At 38.0% G+C, this 12911-nt stretch overlaps 2 protein-coding genes across 22 annotated transcripts in view; one reads left to right on the forward strand and one right to left on the reverse strand.

The window, feature by feature from the left end:
• Positions 1-12911, forward strand: part of MED21 (mediator complex subunit 21) — a 1150573-nt gene that overhangs the window by 795218 nt on the left and 342444 nt on the right. The gene's annotated exons all lie outside the window — the stretch shown is intronic.
• The window catches only part of ITPR2 (inositol 1,4,5-trisphosphate receptor type 2), a 495967-nt gene that overhangs the window by 357269 nt on the left and 125787 nt on the right, over positions 1-12911 (reverse strand). For both annotated transcript variants that reach the window (XM_050746648.1, XM_050746649.1), the window contains one exon: positions 8851-8895. In XM_050746648.1, coding sequence (XP_050602605.1) covers positions 8851-8895 — 45 coding nt within the window. The remainder of the gene's footprint in view (positions 1-8850; positions 8896-12911) is intronic.

Consider the following 12911-nt stretch of genomic DNA (forward strand, 5'->3'; position numbering starts at 1 on the left):
AGAAGTGAAAGATCTGTACTCTGAAAACTATAAAACACAGAGGAAAGAAACTGAAGAAGATACAAATCAATGGAAAGATATCTCATGTTCATAGATTGAAAGAATCAATATTAGTAAAATGTCCATACTACCTAAAGCAATATACAGATTCAGTGCAATCCCTATGAAAATTCCAAAGGCATTTTCAATTGGAAATAGAAATAACAACCCTAAAAGTTGTATGGAACCGCCAAAGACCCAGAGTCTTCAAAACAATCTTAAAAAAGAAATGCAAAGTTGGAGCCATCATACTTCCTGATTTCAAATTATATTACAAAACAACATTAATCAAAACAGTATGGTATTGGCATAAAAACAGATACATAGACCAATGGAATAGAATAGAAAGCCCAAAAATAAACCCAAGCATACACAGTCAACTAATTTTTGACAAGGCCATCAAGATGACACAATGGGAAAGTATAGTCTCTTCAATAAATTGTGATGGGAAAACGAGATATCCACATGCAAAAAAAAAAAAATGAAACTGGACCCTTATCATACACCATACATAAAAATCAACTCAAAAGATCTGAGCATAAGATCTGAAACCAAAAAACTCCTAGAAGAAAACACAGAAGCAAAGCTTCTTCATATTGATGTTGACAAGGATTTTTTGGCTATCTCACCAAAAGCACAGGCAACAAAAGCAAAAATAAACAAAGTGGGACTACATCAGACTAAAAAGCTATACACAGCAAAGGAAACAATCATCAAAATGAAAAAGCAGCCAAGGAATTAAAAAAATATATTTGCAAACTAAGCCAGATAAAAGTTTAATATACAAAATATATAAGGAATTCACAAAACTCAGCCAAGAAACAAGTAACTCAATTAAAAAATGGACAAAGGACCTGAATAGACATTTCTCAAAAGAAGACATTCAAATAGCTAACAGGTATAAGAAAAGGTGCCCAACAGCACTAATCATCAAGGAAATGCAAATCAAAACCACAATGAGATGTCACCTCATGCCTGTTAGAATGGCTATTTTCAAAAAGACAAGAGATAACAAGTGCTGAGGAAGGTGTGAAGAAAAGGAAACCCTTGTGCATTGCATTGTTGGTGGGACCATAGATTGGCATGGCCATTGTGGAAAACAATATGGAAGTTCCTAAAGAAATTAAAAATAATACTACTATAAGCCCTAGTAGTACCTCTTCTGGGCATATTCCCAAAGGAAATGAAATACCACCTCATAAAGAAACATACACCCTCACACTCATTGCAGTATTATTCACAATAGCCAAGACACGGAAACAACTTAAGTATCCATCAACAGATGAACAGATAAAGAAATTTGTGCTATATATAATATATGTTTATATACAAAATATGATTCATCCTTGTAAAAGGAGATCCTGCCATTTGTGACAACATGGATGAAACTAGAGAACATTATGCTAAGTTAAAAAAAAAAATACACAGAAAGGAAAAAAAGCACATGCTCTCACTTATATGTGGAATCTAAACAACAACAACAAAACAGAAAAAAAAAACACACAATACATAGAAATAAAGAGAACAGAATAGAACGATGATTACCAGGAGCAGGGGGAATGGGGAAATTGAGGTCACAGTGTACAAAGTCACATATCTGTAGGATGAATAGGGCTAGAGATCTAATGCAGGGCATGTGGAGTATAGTTAATAATCGTGTATTCTATACTGGAAATTTGCTAAGAGAGCCAATTTTAGGTATTTTTATCACAAAAATAAAAGGTAACTATGTGACATGATGGATATGTTAATTTGATTGACTACAGTAACATTTTACTATACATATGTGTATCAAAACATCATGTTATATACCTTAACTATATACAATTTTAAAATGAAAAAGAGGCCAGGAACAGTGGCTCATGCCTATAATCCTAGCACTTTGGGAGGCCGAGGCAGGTGGATCACCTGAGCTCAGAAGTTCAAGACCAGCCTGAGCAACATGGCAAAATCCCATCTCTACAAAAAGTACAAAAATTAGGCATGGTGGCACATGCCTATGGTCTCAGCTACTTAGGAGGCTGTGGTGGGAGGATCACCTGAGCCCAGGAGGTCGAGGCTACAGTGAGCCGAGATTGCATCACTGCATTCCAGCCTCAGCGACAGAGTAAAACTCTGTCTCAAAAAGGAGAAAAGAAAAAAGTGAGGGAGGGAGGCAGGTGGGGAGGAAAGGGAAGGAAGGGATGGAGGGAAGGATGGAGTGAAGGGCAAACTCAAAAGTGTGTTGCTTCATCGATCTATATCATGTAGCTCAACATTAAAATCTAGGTGTTATAATACGATTAGGATGGCAAAAACACAGTTTTTGAACCGAAGGCCTTGAAATCTGAGAGTGACACTAAAGCCACACTGCTGTCCAACTGCAAACAGCTGAGGCAAAAAGGCCTGAACAAGGTCTATGCAATCTTCTTTCACAGGGACCAGTAGAAGACCATGTGCAAGTAGGAATTCCTTCTCAAGGTTAAAAACTGTAGTGACATCTGATACTGAAGAGGACAATGATTATGAAGAACATGGCATACAAAAGGAAGGAAGGAGGAGGTTTAGAAGAGGAAGTGATAATTCTAAAAGAAAGCAAAGGATGTTTGTTTTTAATGATATCCTCAGTAACATGAAAACTTGGAGAGAAATAGACCAGGAGAATTACAGTCACAAAGAAATACTGGAAAGAGCTTTAGGGATTTTGCAATCCTATTGCAGCCAAAAGAAAGAGCCACAAGCACACTAAGTGTTGTTAATACATGTGAGAGAAGATTGCCTTGGAATATAAGGACACAGAAATTATGAACAAGATCAATCAGTTATACAAATAACCCAAAGGATTTTTGTGACTATTATAGGCAATAGGATTTGGGCACAAGTGGCTTAAGTGGAATATTGGGAAGGCACAATTAAAACATAATATTAACTAACGAAGATAAAACGTTATCAGTCATATTGAACCATGTTTGAATAAAGGCTTATTAACAGAAGATCAGCACGTAACCCAAATAAATGGAGAATCAAACAGTTTCTCTCACCATTGCCTCGTGTAGATTCAATAAATGGCCAGTCTTCTTGGAAAAACAGCATATCCTTAAAAGGAGTACGTGTCATCTAATTTCCTGAGTCTCCTGCACCCCAATATTGTAATTTAGCCTTTGATACATATTCTACTTCAAGGAAAATGCACCAACTGGCCCAAATATTTAGATCTATTTGGCAATTGAAAGTTGGCATTGTGGTTTATTCATCAGTCTTTTGTGAGTTCATTTAGCAGGAGTTAATCCTCCTGCATTTATTCCTCTTTTAAAATGCTAATGAAATAAATTTTCTAGACTCATAAGAAGAGATCGGACCCAGGTTCCTAGAGATTGCCCTCCTACCCTAGCCTCCGTGGTAATGTCTCCCTGTAAAGGCCTAACAAGAGTAGTCAGGGACCTCTCTATTTTGACATTCTCACGCTACAACAATTAGACTCTCTTCCAAACACAGAAAAAACTCACCAATTAGGGTTAATTAAAAGAGGTCACTCTGAATTACTTATACTGTTTAAGACTTGTGGTTTTATTTTAATTACATAGGATAAGTGGAATGCGCTATTCCACCCTTCAACAGTTCATTTAGGTTCCTGGAAAATGGCTTTAATGAAATGAAAATCTCCATTTATAAATAGCATACAACACTTGTTTATGTGTGAATAAGAAATTCAAACATGTTTAGAAGATTTTTTTGTTTGTTTGTTTTGTTTTGTTTAAGACAGAGTCTCTGTCACCCAGGCTTGAGTGCAGTGGTGTGATCTCGGCTCACTGCAACCTCTGATGCCCAGGTTCAAGAGATTCTCCTGCCTCAGCCTCCCAAGTAGCTGAGATTACAGGCACCTGCCACCCAGCCCAGCTAATTTTTTTTTTTTTTGTATTTTTAGTAAAGATGAGGTTTCACCCTTCTGGTCAGGCTGGTATTGAACTCCTGATCTCATGATCCACCCGCCTCAGCCTCCCAAAGTGCTGGGATTAGAGGCGTGAGCCACCGTGCACTGTGCTGTAGCCTTAAGCATTCTGCTTTCATTCTCTTGTACTCTGTTAATTTGCTTAATAAACTCTCTTGGTAGACAGTCTGACAGTAAACGTCAAGCCCACTCCTTGGAATGTGCCCTCAAGCCAGCCTCTAATGACATCTGAATAATGTGTGATAAGTATACAATTTTTAATGTATGGCTCAAGCCTCAATATAGAAAAAAGTCAAAAATATATCTATAACCTGAAGACAATTCAGTTTAAAATTGTGTCCTTGTGGCTTTTGTTTATAAACTTATATTGATTTTTTTAAGAAAAAAGACACAGAAACACTAGTTTCCCACAGAGAATTACAGAAGTGCAATGCCCTCTCTCTTGCATCATGAAAATACATTAAGGTATGACAGAACTTAAACAGGTATTAAATTTAACCTCAGCTAGCTCTCCAAAACACTCTCAATTTAGGGTAACGCAGGGACTTGAATGTTAACCTGGTCTATTGAGCTCTTAATTAAACGAGCATTTTTCACTCAGAAAGAAAGCCACGCAGCCTCTCAGGTTGTACATGGAGAAAATCCGCTATGAAAAGCCAGCTGAGTCAACTCAACTAATGGCTCTCCTTGCTTTCCATGCCATCCTGGGGCCTGCAGGCATCCGCAAAGCAGTCAGCTCCTAGAACACCTTCTCTGTTGACTCATTTGTGAGTCATCGAATTTTTAGCACAGACATCACGTTGCAATTCTGTTGTTGGGAGCCAGAGACATTCTGTAAGAAATGTCTGCATTTGCAGAGTTGGTTCAGACCTGTGAGTGGCCACAGCAGCGTAACGACGTGCAGGCACGTGTGTTTTTGTTCACATCCTCCAGGGCTCTCACTACTGACTTTATGTAACTGCACATAACACTGCCATTTACAGCTGCAAATACTTCTCTTGCTGAGGTTCCTTAACAAACTGCTACTCTCAAATTAATTTCTGATAGAATCTTTGTTTCTGTGTTTTCCTTATCACCTTGTCACTGATGAATATATAGTAAAACAAGGAAATTCGGGGGTCAGAATCTGGTACTCAGGAAAATTTGAGGGTCTGTCAGAATCTGGTACACCCCCCACCCCCCACATTCTATGGAATAGGATTTTCAGTTGTATTTCCACAAAGTTCCCTGGTTCCTGGAGCATTTCTGTTGATGTATATAAATGCACATAGACTAGTGGTTCTCAACAGGGAATATTTGCCCCCCAGGGGGCATTTGGCAATTTCTGGGCAACTGTTAGTCGCCACAATCAGGGGCCTGCTATTGGCACCTGGTGAGTAGAGGCTGTAGACGCTGCTAAACATCCTACAGGCAAAAGTCATCCCACCACAACAAAGAATTATCTGGCCCAATATGGCCAGAAACCCCGACATCTAAAACAGACATTCCCAAGAAAAATCAGATCACATTCCACATAAATATGGTAATGTTAAGATGGGTAGCGTTAATTCCAAAAAATGCCCCTTCAAAGAGCCACTTGAAAAGATGCAGCCTTTCAAGAAGAAACCAATGACTGTCAGGTTCCCAGCTGGGCTTGATACGGTTCCAATGTTTACAGGGTCCCTGTGGATGCTGTACATTTGTAAGATTGGAAATAACAGACTCCTTTGTAGAATAAATACAGCAATTTGTGTCTTAATGGGAGCTCTGACACACACTGCCTCATTTCAGCGGCACCATGCGTGAACCTTTGAAACTTCAAATATGGAAGGCAACATTTTGATAAAGGTTTCTAAATTACAACAAAAAAATATTAACTGGGCATTAAATAGACAACATCAGGAGAACGAGGAAAGAAAAAATCAGCATGGTCATAATAAAGTCAGTGTTACTGGAACCCAGATCTGAGGTGAAACAGTATTCTGTTTTGGGAAATGATTGCATATTTCACAGGCTGGAGATAAACTCTAACAGCTCCTTTGTTTTCTTCTTTAGACAGAAAAATAATTATTGCTCTGTGGCAAATGGTCTATAAAATAGGAAGCTGTATTGGTAGCTTTATGGCTCCACATTCCCAATTTTCTTTGCTCTCAAGCTAGGTATTCTGGAGAGGAAAAAAATTAAATCAACTGTCTCCAGTTGGATGTCTCCCTGAGATGACAGATGAGACTCAGTCATAAACATCCACAGCAAAAGCAGACCCATCTGTGTTGAACGCAATTAAAGTGCTGCCAGTAACAACAGCTTAAATAGAAGAGCACTCTTTCTCACCTTTAGAGGTCAATGAAGAAGTCGTGTTTTGGAATAAAAAGAAGAAAAACTATTAAGTCTAACTAAAAGTTTGATTAACAGAAAGAGTGAACTTCACCATGGATGTACGATTATTTATATAGTTTGTGCTGTTCCATAGAACCTCCATGCCCTATGTAGTCAACGCTCGGTATCTGCAGGGGATTGGTTCCAGGACCCCCTGCATACAGAAAAATCTGCTCAAGTTTCTTATGTAAAATTGCATAGTATTTGCATATAACCTATACATATCCTCTTATATACTTTAAATCATCTGTAGATTAGTCATAATATCTAATACAGTGTAAGTGCCAGGTAAATACTTGTTATATCATATTGTTTTTTAATTTATATTATTATATTTTGGTGTTTTTGATCTGTGGATGTTTGAATACATAGATGCAAAACCCCTGGATAGGGAGGAAGACTGTATTCTCCCACTCTGTTCAGGCCAAAATCATCAGTAGTATCAGCAAATATTATGTAGTAGAAAGGAGATGCACAAAGATTTAATTCAGTTGTACAATTTGAAATTTTGATATGATGCTCTTTTAATAGAAATAACTTACAAACTCAAAGAGTTTCCATCTGTCTGATCTTATTTTATCCTCACGGCATGCAGGTGAAGTACAGAAGACAAACATCTTCATCCCATTACACAGATGGGGAAACTGAGTCTCAAGAAAGCTATCTCACTTGTCCAAGGCCACACAAGTTAATGGTGGTGCTAGAACAAGACTCTCTTGGCCCTACACCATGCTGAAGAAGTCACACAGAATATTACAAAAATAAACCTTGTGAAAGAGAAAAGCAGCAGCCCCTGTCATCCAATAGGTGGTCTGGTCCTCTTAGCAAGGCCATGCTGTTCTGTCTTGAACAATTTCACAGAATGTCATCAGACAAGGCCACTCTGTGACTGTGATGGATCAAGACAAAACAAGACCATTCCCTAATTATGTCTAAACATAGACAAAATATGAATATTGTCCAAGCCACAAAATGACTAAACATCCCTCTCCCCCAACTAATATGAGTGACTGTTGCTTCCTTAGAAGCCTGTCCTCCCTACAGATAAAATTTATTAAGATACCAATTACAGAATTCCTCTTCCTGACAGCATTCTCATCCACAGCAAAGCCTCACTTCCTTAAATCCTCCCCAAATCACCTTACACAAAACACAAATCCTCTAGTAAGTTCTTTCTGACATGCTCTGAGATGCCCCACAGCTCCCCATGGCAGGTGTCCTTTCCCGCTGCGTAAGTAATAAACCCAACTTGTTCAACTACCCATGTGTTCCTGGTGGTCTTTGGGTGGAGGCCATTGACAAGCTTATAGTAAGAACCAAAGAAGCCATGATTCACACTTTGCTTTTTAAACCTGGTTACTGACAGCATTTTCCTAAATCATATGAGAGTAAGAACCCAACAATCCTTAGGCAGCCATGTGAAAACCAACAAGAGAAGAGCCCACTCAGTACGCTAAAATTGAATTATAAATAGGAGATCCAATTGACCAAATAAACCTATCTCTATGTTTAGAGACATTTTGATATGTTAAAGTTTTATTGGGCCAATTACCTGATACTTCACAGCTTTATTTCTATTGTAAGCCTGGCAGTCAGAGAAGGGAGTCAAACAGAAGGGATTGAATGAGGTACAGAAATTCTGATCGGATTTACCTCCCCCAGGTCAATATCCTCATAAAACCTAAAGCTATGTACCAACACAAAGATACTGGCCGTGTTAATGAAACATTCCAATTCTTTCTGTCAAAGGGTAGAATTTTGAATGATGCAGTAATAATACCTACCAATTTCAAAAGGAATTGCTAAACTTCTAAGAAAACTGAATTATAGACTGTATCTAGATTATATCAAAATATCTAGTTAAATTGCTTTTTAAAACTTTTTTAAAATCTAGCCCATCATCCAGAGATTCTGTCTGCATCACATCAAATTATCCTGAATTTCTGAATTTTTGATTGAATAAAGAAGCCATGTTGTCACCATGAAGCTTTCTTCTTCACAGATGGCTAAATAAGCAGGGTAAATAATCATAAAGATTGTCATGAAAACTGGTGTTAAAATAAGATTGAGATGTTTTTCAAGTAGGACATGTTTGAAAATCAGAAAAATCAGTCAGCTAGATGCTTCAAGTTCTCCAAAAATAAAACCCAAATTATTTTGAATCCAAAAGGAATGTCCTATTGTCCTATTTTAACATCATCACACACCATAATTCCATTTATCCTTCTTAATTTCTGTGCATTTCTGGAAACGAAACCTAGACCCATCAGATCTCTCAGATGCCAGCTGCCTTCAGCACTCCACCAACAATGGCCTCCAAGTTGCATTGCAAAAATCTTCCCAAGCACCCATTATTGAACATTTTCTCATAATCTAAACTGTATCACCTTTTACCTGTGATCCACAGGCTCTACTCAGAAAATCTCTGAGTTTCTACTCTTCAAATTTACTATTAAAATTCCAATCTGTCCATATAAAATACAAACAATATGTTTGAGATTTGTTGGAGAAACGCCAATTCTACTCACCACATTTTTTCCTTCATTTTGGGCATCTCGATAATCAGGATTAAGCTAGAAAAACAAAGGAAGATTAGTTTTTCATTGCTATGAAAGGCATGTTAACAAGACCAGTGATCTTCAATTCAATTAATTATTCTATCCTCAACTAAATTTAATATAAAAAGAAGCTAAGAAAGAAACTATCAGGAAATATGACAATTTAAAATATTACCATCAAACCCTAGTTGCAGGAGACAAAAGCTAACATGCCAAGTTCATTGCCTTGGTTTATATCAGAACTGCAGACATCTTTGAAGAAGTAAGAATTGACCATATCACCTCCTCTGGAAAAACATTCAACAGAGTTCACCATTTTACCCTTTGCAACAAGTGCCGTTTACCAATAACTCAGACACAAATTGAAATTTAAAAAAAGGGAAATTGATGATTTGAGATCATGCTTTACATGTTATGCACACAAAGAAAAGGAAAACGAACCAGAGCAAAAAAGGAGCTACGTATCAGGTATGTGAGCAAATACATGAGGACTACTGAAACTAACAAACACATGTCTTCAGGCTTGGATAGTGGCATTTTGGAGCCAATCTGATGACAAAGATGAGTTCTGGATGTGTTGAGTACGGACCCTTGCGTCATGTGGCTGATTGAAATCCATGACTCCTCACTCCCACTTGTCCTCAGACTCAAAGCGATTCTTAGTTGTTCTGAACTAGTTGATCACTCATAAAGCAATAGATGTATGAGGTGTGTTTCTTGAAACATCAAGTTGTCCAATTGAATTTAATCATTTTAATGTGACTCAACTGGTGTACACAATGCACAATCCCAGTAAAGTTATCATTTAAAACTTAAGGTCAGGAGTCTTCCTCATAATACCATTTATCTAGCAGCTCTGAGAATTGCCCCTTCCAACTTATCACTAAATACCAATGAGGGTTCTGAAAAAACCAAAAGCAAAGCAAAATGAAAGGAAGAAACTCCCAATCTCATTAAGAACTAAGGCTGAAAAAAAAAACTAAATTCCAAATCTTCAAAGACCTGATGCTAATTATAAAGTAGATAGTTCTTGGGGACAGGCAGGTAATGTCCCGGTTTTTATCATGTGGCAAACTTCAACGTCTCTTTAAGCTAGTGGCCATGTACACAAAGATAAGAAGATACTGAGTCAGTTTGAACGCTGACGTAGAAAACCAGAGAATTTACCGACCAAAAACCTATAGAGAAGGGTTTCTCTGTCACTGGCAAGCTGCCGTGAAATTATGCAGAAACCTGCTTCCCTAGTCTGCTACCTGTCTCTGTCTTTACATGACCAAAGAGATGCCCAGAAAACAAGTGGGCAGAAAGTGGAGGGAAAAGATGATGGCCAAGGCCTTTCTGGGAAGCATGGTGTGAAGAGAGAAAAGGAATGCTGTATGCTGGAACGACATTGCATGATGATACAGAAATAGCAAAGGGGTAGGACACAGAAGCAAAGCAACTGCTGTTGAGCCCGGGTGTGTAGAGTCCATAGAATCCACAGAGTCCATGTCTGCTCAATCTGGGAACTGCATTGCAAGTGCACCCATCAGCCAGTCCTGCAGCTGAACATTTAGAAAGAGGATTGAATTGTCACGCTAGAGAATTTAAAAATGGAACGAAAGGACAATCCACTCAACCCTCTGGTTCTGCGCAGAGCTCACTCATCTGAGGATAACAAGGAAAGAAGAAAGGAAGGAAAAAACAAAATAGGACTGATGGAACACTAAGTTAGAACAAGGGAAATTCCTTCTCAGAGTCTCTCTCAACATTTCCTATGATATGATGCAAAACGAATTTTCAGGAAATGGTTTGGCATTCTCAGGAAAGTACAAATAAACATGACCTCTACATAAAGGCAACAAAATAACATAAAGAGTTAAAATGATAGTGTATTGCCGGGAGTGGTGGCTCATGCCTTTAATCCCAGCACTTTGGGAGGCCAAGGTGGGTGGATCACCTAAGATCAGGAGTTCGAGATCATCCTGGTCAACATGGTAAAACCCCGTCTCTACTAAAAATACAAAAATTAGCTGGGCATGGTGGCGGACACCTGTGACTCCAGCTACTTGGGAGGCTGAGGCATGATAATTGCTTGTACCCAGGAAGCAGATGTTGCAGTGAGCTGAGATTGCGCCATTGCACTCCAGCCTGGATGATGAAGTAGACATTGTCTCAAAATAATTATAATAATAATAATATATACATAATAAAATAATAATATAAATAATACAAAATAAGAGAAGTTAAGGAAGATTTCAATATACATGAAAACATAAATACAAAATTAAAATTCACATTAGCACTAATAGAAAGCATAGTTACAGAAAATCAGCAATGCAGAGGATGAGCAGCTGAGCGGCTACCCCTCCATACAGAAGGAAGGTATCCAGAAATGAGAATTAGGAAAAAGAAAATGGTCACAGACAACCAGAGAAGGGACAACCAACTAACAGGAGACCATTAGACCTCTCAAAATGAAGAGAGAATAAGTGGAACATAAGTAATAATCAAAGATAATAGAAGACAAAAACCTTTCCTCAGCTGAAGAAAGAATTGTGTATGCAGAGGTTACCCTATCCGTGGAAATCAACCACAAAAGATTGGCACATTCATTTCAAGATGATAAGGGGAAAAGGCAGAGAAAACAGTGGTAGGGACGTAAAACAGAGCCAGAAATTAGGCTAAGATTTTAAAAGCATGTCATGTAAGAGAAGAATGATAAACTAAATGTGGTATATTCAAACGATGGAGTACTACTCGGCAATGAACATGACGAGCTTCTCATGCAAGCAACAACAAGAATGAATCTCAAAAACGTTAAGTAGAGGAGGGCACACACAAAAAACAATGTACTGCATGATTCCATTTAAATGAAATAAACAAACAAAACTACACTATGGTGAAACAAATCAGAAAATGAGTAGGGGTATGAGGGAAGGGAGTAAGGATGGAAAGCAGTACCCAGCCCAAGAGTCTCATGACAGCAGTCTTTGAGTTTTCAGAACTGACACACAAGGAGGGTAAGAAGACAGGTCACCTGTTAATCCTGGGACAGCTACTGAGGGGACTTGAGGCTGGCCTTTGTCTACAGAGACCCAGACTTTCCCTCAGACTCCTTAAGTTCCCTTCAATTATGAGTAACAGAATTAGTTCCAAGAATCCAAGAGTGAAAGGTAGAGGGCAAAGAGTGAGTTAACTGGCCTCCTTTCTACTGATCAAAGAAAACATTTTCACTGGATAGTAAAGAAAATTCTAGCACAGTGTTCAGAAGAAGTTTATTCATCTATTTTAGTCAAGTTTCACCACAGCTTTTAAAAACTGTTTTCTGTTTGAAAAATTTCAACTTTTCTTTTAAATTAAAAAAAATCCATACTAAAGTTTTAGCTAAATTATATCCAAATGATACGCAACATGTTCAACCAAGGATGTACCTTATGGCCCAAGTTTTCACTCAGTACACATTAGAATGGTTATTACAGATGCTTTAAATTCATGCTGGAAACCATGATATATCCCTTACTAAAACATGCACAAAAACAGGAATTCATGTACCTACGTCAAACACAAAATAAAATAATTTATGCTCTCTGAAACTTAGATCATATATTCTACCCCAAAGACAATGTTACCTTCTAAAATCAGTGTTTACGTATTTTCCCCGCTTAGGATTACCCGTCCCTGACTGGCTGTCTGGGGAAGTGAATTCCAGTCTCTGCTCTATAAGGAAACACCAGCGTCTTTAGGGAAGGTGGCCTAATGCCCATGGAACTCAGTGTCCTCATCTGCAAAATGAGAATAAGACTATGACTAAACCATGACTCTATGTCAATAAATTTTACATATTCATATCTTTGGCAGCAAAACTACAGATGGTGCCAATCAGTTAGATTTTGCCTCATCTGTGTCTCTCAGGCTGCAATATGATTTTTTAAATAATTAACATAAAGCGATCACCTCAGTAAACTCAATAAAGTATAAATAATAACAATAATGATGAGGAAGAAAAGGAAGAGGAGAAGGGAAAGGAGGAGAAAAAGCCACTCAAATAA

Source organism: Macaca thibetana, chromosome 11 (assembly GCF_024542745.1).
Source record: "Macaca thibetana thibetana isolate TM-01 chromosome 11, ASM2454274v1, whole genome shotgun sequence".
NCBI lineage: Eukaryota > Metazoa > Chordata > Mammalia > Primates > Cercopithecidae > Macaca > Macaca thibetana.